The sequence below is a fragment of the Lissotriton vulgaris genome, chromosome 11, assembly GCF_964263255.1.
Source record: "Lissotriton vulgaris chromosome 11, aLisVul1.2, whole genome shotgun sequence".
NCBI lineage: Eukaryota > Metazoa > Chordata > Amphibia > Caudata > Salamandridae > Lissotriton > Lissotriton vulgaris.
Genome location: NC_141699.1, coordinates 402823515 through 402845885, shown reverse-complemented (window position 1 = coordinate 402845885; position 22371 = coordinate 402823515). Strand labels below are relative to the sequence as shown.

Below are 22371 nucleotides of genomic sequence, written 5' to 3'. Positions count from 1 at the left end.
GGTAGGATGCATAAGTGGAGATTGATGTGAACGAGTGTTGAGAATAGATGACCCAGCACAACATCTATTCACCATCTTTGTATGGATTGTGTTATGATTAGAGATGATCATCGGAAGCACTGGAAGGGATAGAAGAGCAGGTATGAGAGTGGATGAGCCCATTAGTGATGAGAATCCACTGGTGGCCACCATTAATACTGAGTCAGTCCAGCTTTGCTGGGATTGATCAATGGGTGCATTGGAAAGCATTGCTCAGGCCCACTGGGGTAAAACGTCTAATCGCGCTGCAGCGCATTATTCTGAATCGAGGGCCGGAACCCCATCTGAGGTACATCTTTCTGTTTCCTGCTTCCTTGCCTCGACTGCTGTCTTTTGTGCCCTTCTCCACTCCTTGTCTTCACATATTGTCCTCAACCATATCCCATTCTTCACGTTCATCTTCTTGCTCCTTTTTACTGTCTTCTATTGTATGTGTGCATGTATGTGGTCTTTCTGCAAATCAAGTCAAAGACGAGTATAAAATTAAACAGTGACAGGAGTGGTAGTAGAATTGTACACGTTAATGTACTGTGATTTAATGTTCATTAAAGAGGCGAATATTGACCTCTTTTCTAAATTAGAGCAGCGTTTGGGCTGTCTGGATGGATATGAGGATGTTGGCTGCTTAGATGTAAAAGGCTGCTGCCTTGCTTTTTAGGTCTCGGCTGTCGAAAGCAGGTCATGCGCTGCTCCCGACATTCGAGAGCTTCTTGGAATCAATACAGATTTCGAAGCTCTCGGAGTCGAAGTTGAAGCCCCGCCCATCTTTTTGATTGGCCAGCTTCATCTTTAATGCAAAACGCTGGCTTGTGATTGTAAAGGAGGCTTCTTTGTTGCTGCCTTGTCTCCTTTTGGCCACGCCCACCGGGATTTGATCTTTTGCCAGCAGAGTGACACTCTCTTCATTTGTCCCCACGCACTTCTTTTTACTCACTCTGCTTTGATAAAGTCAGCCGCGTGTTTACTTTTGCATCGCGCTTTCAGCGCTTTCACTTAAAGTGAAAGGGCAATGTGAAAGTAAACACGCGGCTGACTTTGCAGTACCGTTTTAAATGTGGCTTTCTGATCAGATCATGGACTTTCGCCGTCGGACGCATCGTGGGATTAGCGTACTTCGCCAGGGGCCCACTCAGAATGAAAAGAGCTGGCGGCAGGCGGTGGCATGGGCAGGAGCACGCTGCCCGTTAAAGGCGTTCCGAGGGTGCATTCTCTGGACTCGAGGAGTGCGGGCAGCAGCGTAGGGCGAAACACAGACCTCCGCTATTTTCTCTGCCTTTCCTCACTTGCACTCGAAGCCACTAATCTACAAACTTTATGCGGAAAGCGGCAGTGGCTGCTCAGTCTTTAAACATTAGACAGCAGACAATCATGAGCCTTTCCCTTGGTAGAGGTCTCAGCGAGCATTAAGAAAACCTATAACACACTCAGCGGATCTGAAGAGGTCTCTTTGTGAGACTATTCAGCTAAAGCCAGCCCATTGCAGACACGCGAACGTCTGATTCCTTACTGAGGCTGGCTGAAGGCATTTGAAGCCTGAGCCGCCTCACATCAGACTGGAATGTACACCCTGGTGCTCGAGGCACATCCTGCAGAGAGTTGCAGATTCACGTGTTTTGATTCACCCCCAGAGCAGTACCTGGTGTTACTGCGGAACGAACATCACGGGTTTCTCCCTTCTAGACATCTCAAAATGTTTCAGAAAACCCAAGAAGTGAAACTACTTACTTCGCTCAGTGAAGTCAGGCAGGAACTAGGAGGCGAAAGTATTGCTGCTTGGCTTAATGACTTTCAGATGTGGGGGAGATTGCACTGAGAGCTGCAGAGCAAAGCACACTACATCATGGGTGGAACTGCTGAGGCATTCAGACATCTTACATGCCTTCCTGTTAACTTATTTTAGGATCTGTGCCAAACATTACTTCTTTAAAAAGTATCCATAGCCACAAACTGTCCCGGGTCTTTAAAAAGGAGAGGATAAATAACAGTACAGTTCAAAACACCATGTGTTTTTGCTTCTTCTAACAGTCCATGCTGAAAGAGGGTCCAGACTGCCCACCAGCATGAGGTGTTGCAGGGTCAGTTATGGTGGAGTATACAGGCGAGAGACAGCCTTTTACTTCAATGGCTAAACTCTAGGTAGGCATCTTCAGGGTAGGAATTATCCAGCATCATTGAGGCTACAGAGGTACTACCTACCATTTGATTTTGTGTGTCGTGGATCATTCAATGCAATATCACAGTTCATCACAATTTTCTTTTTTTTTTTATAACCAATGGCATTCTAAAATCTGCTGAATCATTATTTTTACCTCATCACACTAGGGTAAATTGTGTAATTTCAGGAATTTTGTGGGTCTCTTGTTACGGATGAGGCAGTGTTGATGTTGACATCGCCGATAGTGAGAAAGGAAACCCAAAGGTAGCTGAAGGGTAGAGGTTACACGAACCTGATGGGACACTCAATATTATACACCACCTCCACTTCAGTGTCACTCGCTGGCCTCACAAATGCTGACCCGCAACATAAAACGTGATCCCGTCAGTGAAACGCAATGTGTTTTAAACACAACGCACATCCGGAAGTGCCAGAAGTTACTTCAGTACTCTGTACTGTTTGCAAAACATTACACTGATGAGAAGATTGTCAGGTTGTTTTGAAAAATAAGGCTATTGCTATTCCTCCTTTTATGATTTAATTTCTGCCAGTTTTTAAAGTTACATCACTACGGGGAGGATTTTGCTAGTAATCGGGTTACTGTCTGCCCTTATAAGGTAAGGGGCATGCATTTTTCCCCTGCGGTTACAGATTTACCCTTTTGCCCAGTACTAGCCTTGGTGTTTGCTTGGCCAACTGGTTTGTTTCATCCACCGCTTGGGACACATTTGTAAAATAACAGCACCTAGGTTAATGTGCTACATATCTAAATACATATAAGGTCCCAAAGACGAGACCGATTGCATTGCAAATGCTTATTTATTTTTACACTTCTCTTTCTTTCTTTATCACCCTCTTTGCTATTGGCCCTTTTTCTCTTTCTCTGTTGGCTCCTTGTTTACTCTCACTTTTAATTTCCCTCTTTCTTCTTAAAAAGTCTCTTACTATTTTCTTTCCTAATATTTTCTCATATCCCACTCAATATTCTATCCTCAGAGTTCTTCCGGTCTCCAACACCTTTGATTGCTCCCTGCCCTTGTCACTAACTACACTTTAACTCTACATAAGGGCATAGTTTCTGGGCAGGGGGTGTTTTGGTGTTACAACCCTCTAATCAATATATTTTCTGATAAACATTTGGGTACAAGTGGTTTCAGTTGGGTGTGGTGAGGTGTCTGTGGTGGTTGAAGTGCATTAAAAAGAAGTAAGAGAACTGTGATGCTGTACACAACAGGGCGGGTGAGTACTATTGTAATTTATGAAACCTCTATTAGTTAATGCACTGCAGAGGTACATGTCTGAAACCAGAGGGCCACAGAATTGAATCTTGTTTGGAGCAGTTGAGAATAGTTAGGGGTTAACACAGGCACCTTTAAAAAACACACACTTCACTGATCAGCTGGTAAGTCCTTTCCAAGACCACTCAAAAAGAATACATCTGTGTCATCGGGAAGGGTCAACGACCAGTCATGTACATTTACATTTTGTTCAGGCAGGCAAGTGGCAAAAAACGCTTGTTTAGCTGTCTGCCCCTCCCTCAGTTTCACAACACAGGAGACTCCCTGCCTTACACTTCAGCTGAAGCATTTCAGCTGCCAGAATCCACCGTCCTGGGACGGTTCTCTTTTCACAGAAAGTAGGGAATCTGTTTTCTTTCAATTAAAAAAGTATAGCCCACGCCGTGTACCTCCGATCCCACGCACTTCGACCACTGGGTGTCTGTTGGATTTCATCAGGAATGTTTACATATACACAAAAGAAAATGCATGCAAACACTTCCCTCTCTCTTTTGAAAGTCTTAAAAATGTTGGTTATTTTTTACAAAATCTACTGTTTCTCTAAATTATTAACCCTACCAATCTGCATTCCTCTCCCTTTCCATTGTCCTTTAAGCCCTCCTCATGCGCCCTCCTTGTATTATGTATTTAACATTAAATGTCAGTGTTATTTTTTGAATATCTGAAGCTCACACCCCCAGTCTCACTGACAAATCCACGCCCCTGACTCTACAGCTAAGGTTGATCCATTCCCTGCTTAAATTTTCCCCGCACATATCTTTACAAGAATCAGTTGTTAACAGATCTCCTCAGTGGAAGCTTGCTACTGAACATACGCTGTTATTTTCTCTCATTGTCAGATGGGTCACGTCGCCGGGTGAAAAAGCCACCCCGCATCCCAAGCAAACCTAAAGCAGAGAAACCGAGAGTGGAAGAAAAGGACCCTGAGCGACCTAAGCCATGTGAGTACTGGGTGAGCCCCCTATCCAGGGTCAGCGGTGTGTAAAAGGGTAGTCAGAGCGATCTCAGGTCAGTGTGACTAGCTATTCTAATGCCTGTGCCATGGATCCACCGGTCTCCTTCCCCACCTATCAATTCTGCATGCACCCCTGCAGAGGCTCCAGCTCATACAGAAGTACACGGGTAAGACCCTTCACAAACGGTACTGAGGTAGCACATAATGCTGGGACCAAGCAGGCCCGGCTCCAGGAATTTTTATTTGGGTGGGCCAAGGGTGCATTCGGGTGGGCCAATGCGGATCCGATTTGTCTCTTATATGTCTAGCCAGGCCTGCTTCTAAGCCGTCCTTTATCTCTTCTTAGTCTTATTAAGCCCAGTAAAATGCGCTCTTTTACAAATCTTTCTAACTGTTATCACTCTCAAAAAGTGTTTTTCCATGTAATGGCCTGTCCCTTTGATGGGAAGAGGAGGTTTCTGAGGTGGGTGTATCAGGCAAGTGACAATACTCGGGCTCCCTCTGTGCGAGCCTTCAGGGAGAATCCCTCCAACTGACCCCTGACTCTGCAGCACATTCCCTTACAGGCTTGATTATCCACTTTTCTACCACCCCTTTCCAGTGCATATTATCTCACAGTTGACCTTGGTCCACAGTAAGCATGGGCGAATTTTGCGAATCTCACGTTCGCGAATTTTGCGGATTTGCGAACTCGCAATCCGCAAAATCCGCGAATTCTCGCGAATTTGCGGATTTTTTTTTTTTTTGTGTTTGCGCGGGTTTCTGCCAGTTCGCGAGGGTTTTGTACACTTTCGCAAATTGCGAACTTACCTGTCGGGTCGCAAGTTTCGCGAACTTGTTGTTTCTACGTGTCCAGCCTGTTTGGGACACTCTTCTTCATCACTGCCACTCTCTGTCACCACTGCCACTCTCTGACTACTCATGCCACCCTCTGGCCCACCCATGCCACCCTCTGTTTCATCACAGCACCCTCTGGTTGTCCAGTCAGTGTACATTATTGTGGCAACGCAAGCACACCTTCCCTGCCTCAAGTGACCTGAATTAATTTGGGGCTGATTAATGTGTCACAGAATATTTTTTTAGCTGGCACCTGCTTCCTTAGTGCTTCCTGATTAGTGATCTTTTGTACTTGCTAAGTGCTTTCATTGTTGCAAAATTAGTTACAACACCTGCCCTGCCCCAACTGACAATAATGAATTAGGGGCTGATTAATGGATTTGAACTTCCAGCCTGGCTCCTGCTTGTCTCCCTTAGCTGTAATTCAGGACCTTTGTGGCATATGTGTAACTATTCTGAGGTTCAGAGCAGGGTCACATAATAGTTGCAACTGGCAACTGAACTCTGGAGGGGCCCCTCAGGAAGCACTACAGGAAATGGCTACTAATGATGAGCCTGAACTTTTGAACCTGGTAAGTAGTTTCAGTTTTGCTAAGATCGTATTTCTGCAATTTTGCACTTATTCGCGGGGCGCGAAGTTGTACTGGGAAGCCGCGAACTCACGCGAACAGTGCGAGCAGTGCGAGCAAAATCCGCTGCTCGCGGATTTGCGGATTTTGCGGGAGATTCGCGAATCTCGCGGATTGCGAATTTACCGAAAATCCGCAAAATCCGCGAGCGAAACGGATTTTCCGCCCATGCTTAGTCCACAGCCCCATACCAGCCACCATCGGGTTACACTTTCATTATTCCCAGTAAAAACATTAATAAAATCACCTCCAAACTTGAATCATTGAATATAGCAGTAAATATAATTAGCACGCACTTTAAAGTATGTTCCACAGTTGCCATAATGACCAGACTGCTAATTAAATAAGCACGCCTTTGCAATGTAATAGGTCTCACATTTGCAAGTGTTTAAGCTATTGGCATTGTAAATGACAATGTCTTTTATTTATGTTTTAAAAACCAACACATAAATAAAAGGCAGTGTCATTTACAATGCCAATAGCTCAAACTCTAACAAATGTAAGACCTATTGCATTGCAAATTCTTGTTTTAAATATTGCGCCTCTTCTGGCCATGACGTTCCCTCCTTCCTGCGGGTCTTTAAATTCTTCACTCACAACCTTCGTTCATCGAGATAGCACTTCTGTAATGAGGACATGTGTGAACGGCAATTTATTTATATAGCACTTACTACTTCTGATGAGGCATCATGATTTAGTTGTTTCGGCTCTGAAGGTACATAATATACAGTGTCTAGTGTGCCTTTTATTAGAGGGCTCTGACTTCAACTCGGACTACATGCGCACCATATAAAAGAAAATAAGCATTTCTGCAGTGTGAACACTCTGGCTACCCTTCAGACAGACCCTGTCTGCCACCAGTTCACAGACAGCACTTAAAAAGACATGCCTGCTGTGCAGGCTTCCAGCACATAGGCCATGCACTGAATGAACATGACGGCCCCTATGTCTTCCCTGCATGTCCACATCAGTGTTCCGACCTGCCATTGGTTGTGAAGGGATTGTTGGGTGTAAAGTGATAGGTGCAGCACCGAGTAGATGGACTTCTGAACTGAAAGTGCCTGTGTAAAAAAATACACAATCAATGTTATTAATATGTGTTATCAATTGCATGACTTTGTTAAAAGTCAAAAGTTATTTGTTTTTATGTATATTTTTGTATGTTTGTTTGTACCTGTAGGGACAGTGGTGCAGTAAATCTTCCGTTTATTTTAAATTGAAAAGCCCCTTTTGAAGGATGTTGGTTTGAATGGGGAGTGCTGCCTAGAAGGATTACGGCAAGCGCCACGGTATTGTTTCACATTGTAACTCATTCTCAGGGGACAACCATACAGGACTAGGTCATCTATGGGTACACATCACCACGAATTCACAGTGCCCATTTCAAACTCAGGGGTATGAAAGGCAAAGCTGGTCCAGTAAGAATGTCCGTCTAAGCTGAATGTTGCACACAGCAGAAGCAGGTGCATTGAAATATTGAGCTAAACTGCCTCGTTTTGTTTCCCAGCAAGTCCACTGCATTGTATGGTTTCACCTAAGCCTTGACTTTCTTTTGATATACAAATCTCACCACTTTGAACCCCATGTACAAGGTAAACCGCCTCTTCGTGTTGATTGTCAGGAGGTCGGAAGCAGGGGGAGGAACGTATAGAGAGAGTATCTGTGACAAAGGCAGTTTCCCATTGAGCTATCCACACCAAATTCTGTTTATCTGCATTTGAAAACTACCAACAGAAAAATGATTGCTCTCCAGCAGGATCATAAATCACCAGAGTTATCAGGACATTATCGTTGTGTATCGTTGGTAGAATCACTGTGAGGGCCCATTCTCTTGTTTGGGTGGGCCAGGCTCATGTTTGGGTGGGCCTGGCCCACCCGGCCCACCCTCTAGAACCGGGCCTGGGACCAAGGCTGCAGAATGAGGTGAGAAAACCCTCAGCCTACCATATCTCTCAGATATTCATAAGCCTAGGCCTGGGCGAAGTTTGCGAAGTTCCGCAAGCAGCGAAGTGTTATGTTATACCTTTCACGCTACTTTTTAGTGCCTGGTGTTTCTCCCACACTGTAAAATCATTGTAAATGGCACCACGCACATCTGAAGAGGTGGTTGTTTCTTTCTGCGTCTCGAGTAGATGTTCTACTCCAGCGGCAGCTTCCTCAACACTAACGGACAGTTTCTTAGCACTAATGGTAGCGACCATTCACGACCCCCGCGTTGAGAAATCTCACCAGGAGGTGGTCTGGAGTAAGATGTTCCTCGCTCACACTTGGCAACTGAACGTTGGTGAGTGCGAGCAAGGAGAAAACTCTGTTCCGCTGAGTATTTCTGAACTCTGCACTGTACGTGGTAGGCGGAGGGAGAAAAAGTCAGCGAGCGGAGCTTTAGGCTGAATTAGGACCCCCTTAAGTGTGTCCATGCTGTCAGATATCTTTACCAAGGCAAACTTTAGAGCTTAAGGGGAACTCTAAGAAGGCATGTGACTAGAGGTGGGTGAGCCACTTGAAAGACGAGGTGAGCCTGAAGCCTGGCTCTGGCTCTGGCTCAGCTTGAGGTCCTGTTGGAAACTCGAGCACATAACGAGCCGAGCCTGCAAGTGTCTTCTGCTTGCCACCCTACCTCTACCCAGAATGTGACATTATGCCAGAGCTTCTGACTTTGGAACTGGGGAACCAGGTTCGAGTCTCCGCGTCGGCTCAGTATACTGTGATTCTGGGCAAATCACTTAATGTCCCAGTGCCTTTCAAAAATTAATGTGATCTGGCGTGGTGTATAACTGGTGCCCAAGTAAAGGCTCCAATTCCTTTGGTTTGAGTTCGCACTATATAAAATCTGCACAAAAATACACTAAGAAGTCAAAACAAAGATCTAAATAAAAAAGAAATACAAACAAAGGGCCGTTAAATGGCTGATTTGTACAAAGTGAAACCAGAAAATCCTGACGTACCGTTTAAATTGCGTGATTCTAGGGAAATATTTCCTTTCAACAAAACTCCTTTTCATTATCGCTTAAAAGGGCACTTTCAAATATGCCAGTTCATAATACTAGTGGAGCAAAGCCTATTTCCTTTGATTTGATTGTGTTTGACTGTAATGTTGCTCTATAACAATCTGGGCCATGTACAGGGTTTACCTGACAACCGTTTTGCCTCTTAATTCAGTAATGGTCCATATTTAAAAACGATGACTTTTAATAAGTATCAGTGCAGTGCAATAATGGGATCTATGAATGGTCCATGTGTGGAAACAGTTTTTTTAGTTTTGAAGAGGCGTGGTTATATTTGATGTGATCTTTGTTAAATGATGTTTGTTATATGATGTACATAGTAAACATTTCCAGTGCTCGGCCATGAATGGGATTAAAATCCAAGCCAGACCCTTGGTTCGGATCTCCCTGTTATATTATAACCTCGCCCACCTCTACCGTGATGTCACTCAGAAACTCCAGTGGAATCTTGGACTGAGCATCCTCTCCTGCCACCAGAGAAGGGGAACATTTTTGATGAGGCTGTGTCTGCAATCTGAGAACATTCCATGCTCATGCCTGCAAACCACTGGCACATCTGCAGTCCAGCCAAGAATAATGCATCACATGTTAGATGCCTAATAGCCTCCGCATCCTTGCAAGCATTGGAGATTATCACGCAAATATGTGGCACTCGGCAGGGCTTCGGGAGGCAACACCTACAAGAAAATAAATCTGATATGTGCATACAGGCCAACATTTTGCAAGATGAATGTGGGAGACTTTAAAGAAATAATCAGGAGATTGTATTTCCCCCATTGACTTCTATTGAAGCAGAGGCAATTTCAGACGGGAGGCAGCCGAAATAAAGTCATATTTTGGCTTCAAAAATTGGGGATCGCCCGCTTGAATCGATCTACTGGCAGAGGCTCATGTGTGGCGCAGCTGCTCTTGCAGGTCACTGACATGCGAGGTCTTTTTAGTTGGAGAGCAATATAATGCAGACCAGCCTTACTCTGCCCATGTTCCATGGAGACTGAGCTAGCAGCCCTCTCCTTCCTTTGCAATGTAGTGATTCATTATTAGAGAGAGCTGAGCCAAGAGTCAGATGTTCTTGAAGTTAAGAGCCTGTGCACGACCTAAATCATTAAAATATTTGGCATGTAAATACTGCAAGAAAATTAATTAATTAATAATTATTATAATTAATTTCCTTCCCACCCTAAACCCATACAAAAACCACAACCTGCACCAAAAATATAAATAAAAAATGTATTTGCTTACAAAATTTACATAACTAATTATCAAATAAATAATTGATAATAACTACAAATTAATTATAATTAGATTACTTTCCACTCTATAGCCCTACAAACCCACAACTCACACCTAAAACTTTACGTAAACAAATGAATTACAAAATGTACATACCTATCAATTAAACAATTAATATAACTTACAAATTAATTAATAATTATTTATAATTAATTTACTTCCAACCTTGTAGCTCTATAAACCCCACAACCCCACACAGCACTAAAAATGACACAAAACTATTAAATTACATTTAAAAACAACTGGAAATGTGCAAACTTTAGTAAAAAACAATTTATAACATATACATTTAAAATATATACTAAAATACATTAAAATAATTTAAAAACAATATTATTAACAACAATATATTGGCATATGATATTAACAACATAGATATTTTTAACATCGATATTAACAAAGTAGATATGTTTGTAAACAATATCAACAACATAGATATTTTTTACATCGATATTATTTACCTTAGAAAATTGATGTTCTTGTCAACAATATTTTTGCAAACAATATTTGTGCATCACGATATTTACAACTCAATATTTCTGCATCTCAATATTTTTTTCTCAAAAATATGCCCGAATTCTGTGGGACTGGTATGCCCAGAAGTGGTCCTGTGTACACTGTGTAACTGGAACCAAGCTATACCCGGCTGATGAGCCCATGACTTGGGCGAAATCGATCCTGGGTTGCTTGTGTTCTGGTTCAGGAAGGACATGGCTTGGCAGTTCAGGCTGAACTGTTCCGATGGGAGCAGGGTCAAGACTGATTTGCAATTAGCTGGGTCCTAGTTGAGGCGACATGTCTTGCAAAATAACAATGGATTGGGATGCGGCCTGAGTAATTACCAGTGGCTGAGATTAATTCAAGCATTCTGTTCTTCACTTTTCTGAATACTTTATTGAAGAAAAATAGGCAGAAAGTCCTCACTGCAGATGTCCCTAAACACAGTTCCTACTTGTGCCTCTTGATAGAAGATTAAGGAAAATATTTCCTATTTTATTGAATAGTACAGAATATATGTCGACCTTCTTTGTTCTTTATTTAATATTTACATTGTGTCCATAAGTGTTAATAGAGAGAGACCCCAATGCATGTAATGTAATGAAAGTACAATACCCAACCCCAACCAATTCTGAAGAGAAGAAAGTGAAAAGGTAGCAAAGAGTGGGAAGAGAAGATATAGAGCAGGGAAAATGGAGGCAGAAGAGAGGAGTGAAGCAAGAGGAAGCCAATATTTCAATTGAGATTAGTCAGACTAATGAGATACCTAGAACCTATTCCAGTGCTCCAGAAGACCACATGGAAAACTGGATGAGTCACAGAACTTGCCAGAGGCTGTCGAGGGAGAGAAATAATCAAAGAGAATGAGACACTTAAGAACTTGCATTGTGGTGAGACATCTATAATGTATCACCTAGTAACTGATAAAGAATCCATCACACCCATTGAATAGTATGTCTGTCTGAGCCTCTCAAAGTCCAAACAGAAGAAACTAGTAACGAGGAACCACAAGTAAGCTTGTATAGAAGTCGGACAACAGTAACTTGCTTGAGGTCTTCTAGAAGTGTAAGAAAACCAAAAAGTCCACCTCACCCTGCATAGAACATTGCAACACCAACAACCAGCCAAAGCCTGATCAGAACTTAATGCCAAAGCGAGTTTGTAGGAAGTTAGCGTGCCTATAACCTACTCTACATGTGGTCAACCCATGAAGAAAAGTTGTTGAACATTGAACCTGGCAAAGCTCAACCACAAAGTAGAACTAACAATAGGCAACAGGATCTGTTGAGGAATGTCAAAGAGTGGAATCTATAATGTTGTCACAATTTAGGCAGGTAAACAGTAATATTAGAACCAACCCGTTCCTTCATAGAACATTGTGACACCTAGAATATATCTAAACACTTCTATACAAAAATGCTAAAGTGAAGAATCTAGAATCCTAAAGGTACAAAGGCCACTTACAAGTGAATGATTCAGAAGAAGCTTGCCATTCCTACAGTTAATCATTTTAGATTTAAAAAATAAAAATACACAGAATTGCTAATCACCTCTCTCTGCAGGTGAGTGAAAAGAGGGAGGGATGGCCTTGAGTATAGGAACAAAGGTGCTCCAGGTCTTTCTATAGGCATGGACATAAACAACAACACCTGTGTCTAGATTTGTCACCTTCTTTGGTGAGCAATTCCATGCAGAGTCCTAATAGACAGGAAATGGGGTCACTGAAGCACATCAGAATTGAGATTAAGGGACAGATCCGTATAGGGAGGTGGCCTGACATGATGATTTTGTGGGGTGCTTCGATATATTATGTTGAATAAAATTGTTCCTGGTTATCAGAAAACAAGTGCTTGCTTTAAAGGGGGATTGTGAGCACAGCATAGATGTGGGGTATTTAATAATTTTTGTTGGGAGGCTTTGATAAATTATGTTGAAATAAAAAGTTCCTCGTTATCAGTGAGCGGGTGCTTTCTTTAAAAGGAGGATTGCGAGCACAGAATGAAACTGAAGTCTTGAATACAAAGTGAGGAATAAGATGGGACTTCACTAATGGAGACCTTTCTGTTTTTCTCCATGTAGCGAAGCCTGAAGAGTCGCCGACGCATGACTACAATGAAGAGTTGGAGAACGAGGACTATGATGACTGTGAGTATCTGATCCTGTGTAGCTTTGCCTCCTGAATGTGGCCATAGTTGTTTTTCTATTACATGGAGTGTGACATCATTCATATGGCTCAGCCTCCCTTTAGTTTGCCAGCGTCCCAGTATTTGTGGCCCAGTATTGCAGTTACTTTTGGAAGCAAAAGTTGATGAGTTTCGAAAGCTGGGGGTCACAGATTGTGGGAAAGATGACAACAGTTATTGATTGTATATGTCCATGTATGTGGTATTTCTGCTGATCAAGTCAAAAGGCTGCAATCCCTGCACAACTTCAAAGACGAGAATAGAATTAACGAGTGACAGGAGTGGCAGTGGAACGGTAGACGTTAATGCACTGTGAATTAGTGTTCATTAAAGAGGTGAGTCTTCAACTCTTTCCAAAATTAGAGCAGCGTTGGGGCAATCTGGATGGATACCAGGATGTGAATATATGACGTTACAACACAAACAATTACAACGCTTGCTTTTACAACATGGTTTTTACATCGCAACTACCATTACAACAAATGATTTTGCAACGCATGCCATTACAACGTATTTTTAGAAACTACCATTAAAACACATACCCTTACAACGCATACCACTACAACACATACCATTACAATGCATAATACATTTGGAGTAACAGTGGGGTAAGTGTTGGATAGTGTAGGGGTAAAAATTACTATTCTCACTCCAGCGATTGCAACAGTAGGGTAAGGGTTGGATAGTGTAGGGGTAAAAATACTATCCCCATTTACCCAAAAACCCATACCCACCTTAAAACTAAAAAATACCCATTACTTACCTTATAATGTGTTGTAATGGCAGGCGTTGTATTGGTATGCGTTGTAATGGCATGCGTTGTGGTGACATGCATTGTAATGGCATGCATTGTAAAGGCATGCAATGTAAATGCAGTTGCGTTGTAATGACTGCGTTGTAAAGGTAGTGCTTTGTAATGACTGCGTTGTACTGGTTGTTTCCCAAGGATGTTAGCTGCTTAAATGTAAAAGCCCTGCTGCCTTGTTTATTTCGTTTTACACTTCTCTTTCTTTCTCTATCCCCCTCTTTACCAATTTCCCTTTTTCTCTTTCTGGCTCTTTGTTTTTATCTCACTTTTAATTACCCCCTCTGTCTTAAAAAGTCTCTCACTATTACTTTCCTATTATTTTCCCGCTCTCTTTCCCATCTTCAGCGTTCTCCCGGTCTCCCACAACCTTGATTGCTCTCTGCCTCTACCACTAACCACACTTTTACTCTACACAGGGGTGTAGCTTCAGGGGCAGGGGGTGTTTTAGAGTTACACCCTCCTAATAAATATATTCTCTGATAAATAGTTTGGTACAAGTAGTTTCGGTCAGATGTGGTGCAGTGTCTGCAGCGGTTGAACTGCATTAAAAAAAGTAAGGGTACTGTAATGCTATGCGCAACAGGGCGGGTCGAGCAACCGTGGGGTTGGGCCAAAGGTGTGACAAAAAATATCCTCTAACATTTTTCAGTCTTTCACCTTCATGTATCTGCATATAAAAACACACACACAGCTTAAAAGTAAAATAAAAGCAAGTTAAGTTAATCAGTGAGAAATGCTCTATCGTACTTTATGAAACCTTGATTAGTTACTGCACTGCAGACGTCCGTGTCTGTAACCAGAGGACCACAGAAATGAATCTTGTTTGGAGCAGTGGAAAATAGTTAGGGGTGAACACAGGCCTCTCCGGCGCTGAGACCCGTGTTATGCCCCTTTAAAAAGCATACAGTTCACAGCTCAGCTGGTAACTCCTTTCCAAGACCACTCAAAAAGAATAAATCTGTGTTATCAGGAAGCGTCAACTGATTCAATCAATTAAAGCCAATCTGAGCTCCCTTTACATTTGCAGATTGACCAGTTATGTGCATTTACACTTCTTTCAGACAGGCACCCTGGCAAGAAGGCTTGTTTAGCTGCTTGTCCCTCTCTCGGTTTCACAACACAGGAGACTCCCTTCCTTACACTTCAGCTGAAGCATTATAGCTGCCGGAATCAACCGTCCTGGGACGGTTCTCTTTTCACAGAAAGTAGGGGAACTGTTTTCTTTAAATTAAACAAGTATGGGCACGTCGTGTATCTCAACCACTGGGTGTCCGTTGGATTTTATCAGGAACTTTTACATATACACAAACAAAAATGCACCCACATACTTCCATATCTCTGTTTTGAAAGTCTTAAAAATGTTGGCTACTTTTACAAAATCTACGTTTTTTTCTAACTTACTAACCCTACCAATCTGCATTTTGATCCCTTTGCATTTCCCCTTTAGACCTCCTCATGCACCCTCCTTGCATAATGTATTTAACATTAAATGTCAGCTTGATTGTTGGAATATCTGAAGTTCACACCCCCAATCTCACTGACAAAGCTACACCCCTGACTCTACAGCTAACGTTGATCCATTCCCTGCTTTTATTTTCAAAATGCATATCTTTATAAGAATCAGTTATTAACAGATATTCTCAGTGCATGCTTGTTCCTGAACATACGCTGTTACTTTTCTCTCAATTCAGATGGGTCACGTCGCCGGGTGAAAAAGCCACCCCGCATCCCAAGCATACCTGAAACTGAGAGACCTAAAGTGGAAGAAAAGGCACCTGAGCGACCTAAGCCATGTGAGTACTGGGTGAGCCCCCTCTCCAGGGTCAGCGGTGTGTAAAGGGGTAGTCAGAGCAATGCCAGGTCAGTGTGACTAGCTATTCTAATGCCTGTGCCATGGACGCACCTGTTTCCCTCCCCACCCACCATCTCTGCATGCACCCCTGCAGAGGCTGCAGCTCATACATGAGTACACAGTGAAATGTCTTCTCACACACTGTACTGAGGGAACACAAACTGCTGGGGCCAAGGCTGCAGAATGCAGTGTGAACACCCTCAGTCTCCACACTGGATCAACAGGGCTCTAGAAAGACAAGAAGTCCTGATCCCAAAAGTAATTCTGAAAAACACACAAAGTACAACTGGCTAGGAGTGAAAAAGGTAGATGTAGCGTGATATCAGAGCAAAAGAAATAGAAAAGGGAGAAATCCTTTCAGGACAAGAACCCTCACTCATCATGAGGTGACATGCTTCATCATATGGGTTCCCTCCTCACACCGAAGTGTGGGCTACAACTCCCCTAGGGGAGGAGCTAAGGTGTTTTCTCAAGATGAGCGGTGAAAGAAGGTGAATGAGGGGCAGAGTGCAAAAGGATGTGGTATTCGTGGTGACTAAAATTATCTCACGTGGTCCACTAAATCTTTATTGGGTGGCCTCAGGGACAAGGTTAAAAAGATGACTGGGAATTAAGAAAATATATCCCTCCGAGGGTCAACACGTTTCTGCCAAAGATTGGCCCCTTACAGTGATCCAGCGGCATTCGTCAGGACCTTAGTGTTAAATAGTCACTGTGCAACAGTGCGTATACGTGATTGAAAAAATTAAAATGTGTTTATACTGGCCACCACAGGATTAGGGTGGCCAGGCTGACGATGACCTGTGTAATTCTTAGGGGTTCGTCTTGCTGAAAATCAAAGTACAGTCATAGTTTCACGTTTATCAGGGATCAGTACTACTTGGCTTTTCTAGATCCCTGTTGATCCAGTGTGTGGAGACTATTATAGAACAGCCAGTAGGCTGAGGATCTTTTTTATGCAACTTGTGGTTAACTAACGTACAAGTTTACTACCACATCCTATTTAAACACAATGATGGCAGATACTGCAGGTCTAACATTTGCCGATACCATGATACAGTCCATACTTCAGACACCCAGTCTATTAGAGACCAATCCCTTACCTACCCTTAACCAATCAAACGAATGGGGTAAACTATCCAATCTGTAAGAAACAACTCATACGTACGATGATACATGCTGCAATTTTCACTGAATATCTATGAGGAAACTTGGCACCTCAAGGGCTCATAGTTACTAATGCGCCTAGGTTGTTTCTGGAGAACAAAGTGTTTAACACCTTGGCTGCCAAGGCAATTCCCCTCCTGTGCTGGAAAGTGCTATTTTACTTTATTCATAACGAGCTCAGCTCGTCATAAGCACAGATCCAGTGTGCCTCATGACGAGCTGAGCTCGTCATGAGCAGGGAAGGGGTTAAGAAAAACTGGTCACTTGCCAAGACTCGCGTAGGCATCAGCCGCTAGATGAAATTGATAGCCCCCTCAGACAGCCTATTGTGAGTCAAATTCTACATGCCTCCACTTGATCTGCTTTTACAAAGAAGGGGGTTAAACCCATGCAGTCACGGGGACCTGGGCACTGTGTAATACATATAAAGGGGGTCCCCGTAGAGGAGAATGGTGTATTGTAAATTACATACACGTCAATTATTTAGAATTCAATAGAGCAAAAATTCTGTAAACGAATATCAGATTGGCATATATTATTTAATGACCAATGGTTTGTGGATATCACGTGCAATACAAAAAATGGTGTAAATTAAGGGCCCCAAAGGGGGGAGAAGGGGAAAGGAAGGGTAGTGCTCGAGGGAGTGTAGAGAGGTTATGACACAGTATAAAAAAGGTAACATTACAAATTGACACAGATTATCAAAGGATAATCAGAATACAAAATGTCCCAAATCAGGACTAGAAATTAAAAAACACATATAAACAATGCATTTCAACGGTCACATCTAATTGTTAGAGAATTAAGGGGTGTGCCGGAATGACAAATTGAAGAGAGAACAGTCCACGTTTCGACCCCTATCTATAGGCCAAATGGAGTCCTTTTACGGGGTCTTCATCAGGACGTCAAATTGGGGAAGGGAGGTGGGGCCATTCTGTATAAAAGAATACAAACACGTATTTAGCTACAATTCATAGGGAGGATGAAGAACATCATCCTATCTACAGGTTAGACACAGATAAAGTAAATTGAATCTGATTTACCATGGTTGGAGACCCAGAAGGGTTCAATGCATAAGTAGAAGAACCACGCTTGACGTCGTGGTCAATCTGGTGGGGTGGACGATTAATTTAATAAGTAGAACCAACAATCTGTAAGAGATGGAAAGAGCTTACTATTTGGTATCTGCAGATAACTTAACAAAGAACACTTAACCAAAGAGTGCATCTTATCACCTGTCCTATGATGCGGTACAACATTCAGACTACCAAACTAACTATGAAGGACTGATCTCGGCTACATGGAGAATATTAAGATTTACAATTTAGAATAGTACCTAGGTCGCTGTGATTAGGACCTGTGGAGATTGATGGATGTACAGTCAGCTTGTGTACTGGATATACCTTAATTAATCAAGAAGAATGAAAACATATTACCAATTGCGAAGGTAATTACAAGTGACCATCATGTATTTTGGTTGGTGAAGGAGTACTCACAATTAGAGATGCGTGATTTGCCGTGGTAAAATCGGCTGAGACTGTAAGTAGTATGGTCTCAAAATAGCATTCAAATCCGGACAAAATGTATTATTTCATTTCGACCTGGTAAAAGAGGGGATGTTTTAGAGGTCCACGTATGGATTTCTGCATAATCAACGATCTTAACAGGAAGAAAAATTCTTACTTGCACAGAAAATTATGCTCCCACTTAGAGGTGCGTGATATCACCGTTCTGAAATCGGCTGGGGCTGTAGGTGGTATGGTCTTAAAGTGGCAATCAAATCCGGAAAAGATATAGTCTTTCAACCTGGTGAAAGAGGGATTTATTTTATATTTACCAAGCTCGGATCTATACATTTCAAACAGTCTCAATGAGAGGAGAAAGTCTTACTTGCACAAATGCTCGCAATTTCGAAACGGCAGGTCACAGACCGGCGCCTGTCCGTGAGGTCTGTAAAACCATGTGCAGCGTGGAGCAAACTCGGATCGGTTAGTACACCAGTAGTCCGGTTATTTATCTATGGGAGAAATAACGGATTCGGGTCTCAAACCGCTTATGGAAGTACTTACTTAAAGCGGCAACAACACTGCCAGCTGCTTACATCACCGAGCGCGAACTCCGCAGTCTGAGCTCCGCGGAGTTTGGGGCGGAGCTAAACTCCGTATCGATAAAAATAGAAGAGTTACTATCAGGAGTCTTTGAGATTCATCAGCAACCGTATACGTTTTGGGCAGCTCACATTTAGAAGGAAGATTCTGAGAATCCTCTATACAGTGTCTGTGGCAACTATAATTGAGCAATGCCAACAAAATACACGCAATGGTGCAGCTCTCGTACAAGAGGCTGAAAACCATTTTATGCATTGCTGCAACAATTAAAAGATGCACTAACAAAGTTCCATGCGACTCTTATCACAAAAGGTCGTAAATGGAAGAAACATGTTCTTAATTGGTGACATAATTCATAAAAGTAGTTCAAAGAAAAGCCAAGCCCTTTTAACATTATGCACCCTTGACCTAATTCATGATTTAGAAATCAGTTAGCATTGAAACATTATATATAGCGAAAGCTCATACAATTCTGCAACATGAGAGTGTGACAGTTCTGGATTTAAACATTACAACAGGGTTTTTTAGGGTTTTTTTGCTAGCCAAGTGCTGCCAATTGCGCTAAGCTACTGTCTTGTTCGTTCAAACCATTTTTAATGGAGTCCAGAAGGGACATCCATTTGGACTCTCGTGTGTTAAGTATTGTGGGCAGGTTACCACCTCTTCTACCCAACGATACTTTCTCAATGACAAACCAACGTAGGTCTGTTACAGTGTGACCAGCTGTACCCCAATGTTCAACAAGGGGCGCCCCTGCCACTTTGCACCTCAATCTGCTGGAGTGTGAGGAAATGCGAGCTTTTATTTTCTGCTGAGTTTGCCCTACATATAATTGATTACAGGGGCACCGAATGATGTAAATTACTCCGGTAGTGTTACAATTCGTGTAGTGTTTTAAATTGTAAGTCCTGCCACCATGTGCAAAAGATTTAGTCTGGATGGTAGTGTCGCACGCCGTGCAGGCACCACATCTGTAGTGTCCGATAACAGGGGGTAAATTCCAAAGAGTTGTCAAAGTAGGTTGGCTTACAGACTCTAAATAGGAGTGGACCACCATATCCCTAATATTTTTGGCTCTCTTAAATGAGTGTAGGGGTAATTCCGTCTGGGCGATCACATCTGCAACCAAAGGCCAGTTTTGATTGATGATTTTTTTGAAATCATTACTGCGTGTGGAGAAGGTTGTGACGCAGATTATTCGATCAGCCGATGTTCGAGGCCTTGTCTCTGGATTAAGAAGGGAATCTCGTGGGTTGTACCAGGCTCGTTTCCTGGCTCGTCTAACCATCCGTGTTGGATATCCTCGTGAGACTAAACGTTCACTCAAGATTTCGGACTCTCTCAAATAGTTGGCTCTTGTGGAACAGTTCCTCCTGATTCGGAGGAATTGTCCGACGGGCAGATTGTCCTTAAGGCCTCTCGGGTGGTGACTCTGATATTGCAATAATGAATTGCGTTCCGTAGGCTTCCGAAACAGCGTTGTGTGTAAGAGTTCTTCTTCCTCATAGATAGAGATATCTAAAAAGGGTATGGTGTTGTTACTGGATTCCATCGTAAACTGGATGTTGGGATTGCGGGAGTTGAGCCAAACATGGAATTCTTTAAGTTGGTCTAGATTGCCTTCCCAGATGCAGAGGACGTCGTCGATATATCTGACCCATAATGACAGATTGGTCTTGTAGGGATTTGAAGTTGGAAAAATATGCTCCTGTTCAAAAAAGTCCATGTATATTATAGCCAGATTGGGGGCAAAAGTAGCCCCCATCGCTACTCCCTTGGTCTGCAAGTAGAACCCTTCCTGGAAGATGAAAAAATTGTGCATCATGGCCAACTCCAATAGTTCAATAATGAAATCTGTAGGGACCTGAACTGGTGCAGGTCTTTTTTCCAAAGCCTGTTTCATTATTTCCAAAGCGTGTTGTTGGGGAATGCTGGTATAAAGCGATACTATATCGCATGTGACTAGCAAAGCCTGTGCTGGATTGAAAGGTCTTTCGTCAATCAGGTTGATGACCTGAGTTGTATCTCGTAGATAGGCTCTGGTAGTCAAGGCAATGGGCTTGAGGAAGAAGTCCACGTATTGGCAGAGAGGCTCTAAAAGTGATCCGCAACCGGACACTATGGGGCGTCCAGGGGGAGTATGGAGGTTCTTGTGCACCTTTGGCAAGGTATAGATGGTAGCTAGTCTTGGAAATTTTTGATTTAGGAAATCGAATTCTTGTTTGCTCAAAAAACCGGCATCTAGTCCTTTCTGTGTAACTCGCGAAATAGTATTGGCCAGATCACGTGAGGGGTCGCTAGGTAAGAGACGATAGCTAATCCCATCTGATAGTTGTCTCAGAATTTCTGCTTTATAGTCTGAGAGGTCCTGCACAACAATTGCACCGCCTTTATCCGCGGGTTTAATAACTATGTTTTTGTTGTTACGTAGGGTTGTCAAAGCCGTTCTCTCCGTTTTGCCTAAGTTGAGCTTAGTGAATTTCGGTTGTTGGAGTGAACGATCTATCGATGAGGTCACTACATCCTCAAAGGCAAGAATCCGATGGTTCATGGCATATGTGGGCGGAAAAAAAGTTGAAGGTACTCTAAGTCCAGTGACTGAGCCTTGCTGTCTGGATATTTGGTTGCGGAAGTAATATCGCAGTCTAATCTTCCTGAAAAAGCTATAAAGTTCTGTTTTCAGAAGAAACTTATTAACTGAAGCAGTTGGAACATATGAAAGTCCTCGGCCGAGGACCTTGAGCTCTTCCTCATGTAAATTATAAGTCGAGATGTTGATCACCGGGCTGATGGGAGATACGCCGTTACTTGGTGTAATGGGTTTGGGTGCAGTTTGTCCATTTACCATCTGTATGTGTTCCTGCGGGTAGAGATCTCCCCGTGTGGTTCCTGGCGGAAAGTCACCTGCTTCTGTTGCTTGCCTCGACCGCCATCCCAAGCTGTCTGATTCTGATGTTGGCCTCTGGGCTGGCCCCTGGCCCAGTTGTTGCCGCATCCCCGTGGGGGGCGCCATTGGCCCCGGCCTCCGTCTAAAAAACGGGGTTGGAATTGTGGTGGATACTGTTGATAGCCTTGGTCTTGTGGAGGGTAAGGCGGATAGGGATATGAATATGAGGTACTAGGACCTGCTTCGGCTTCACTTCCAGAGCTGTAAGAGGAGTCGGAAAAGGTAGTAAAATTCCGTCTACCTCTGTAACCCCCTCTTCCGCGATTAGTGAAGCGTCCCTGATTGTCTTGTTTATAATAATCCGGTTGTAAGTACGGATAGACCAATTTCTTATCAAACAGACGGAGGTCTCTTGCTAATTTTTCAAGTTTTTTAGTCTGGGCGGTGGTGTCAAACTCTTTGATAGTGACTTCCAGATTCTCTACCGCCTCCTTGGCTTTGGTCAAGGTGTTGTCTCCCAAAATCTCAGCCTTCAGGTTGGCAATTTCTTTGCTTATAGAAACCACTTGTTCAGCAGCTGTCTCTACTCCCAGCACCATCCAGTGCCGGGAGCAGTTGTTGGCCACGTAGGAGAACCCCTCTTTGAACTTGGGCACA

General features: G+C 43.0%; 1 protein-coding gene across 2 annotated transcripts in view; it reads left to right on the top strand.

The window, feature by feature from the left end:
• Positions 1-22371, top strand: part of AEBP1 (AE binding protein 1) — a 243616-nt gene that overhangs the window by 77466 nt on the left and 143779 nt on the right. Inside the window, exons 8-10 of one of the 2 annotated variants that reach the window (XM_086943442.1) lie at positions 4332-4433; positions 12789-12854; positions 15392-15493. In XM_086943442.1, coding sequence (XP_086799568.1) covers positions 4332-4433; positions 12789-12854; positions 15392-15493 — 270 coding nt within the window. The remainder of the gene's footprint in view (positions 1-4331; positions 4434-12788; positions 12855-15391; positions 15494-22371) is intronic. The other variant, XM_086943443.1, reaches the window with a different exon arrangement.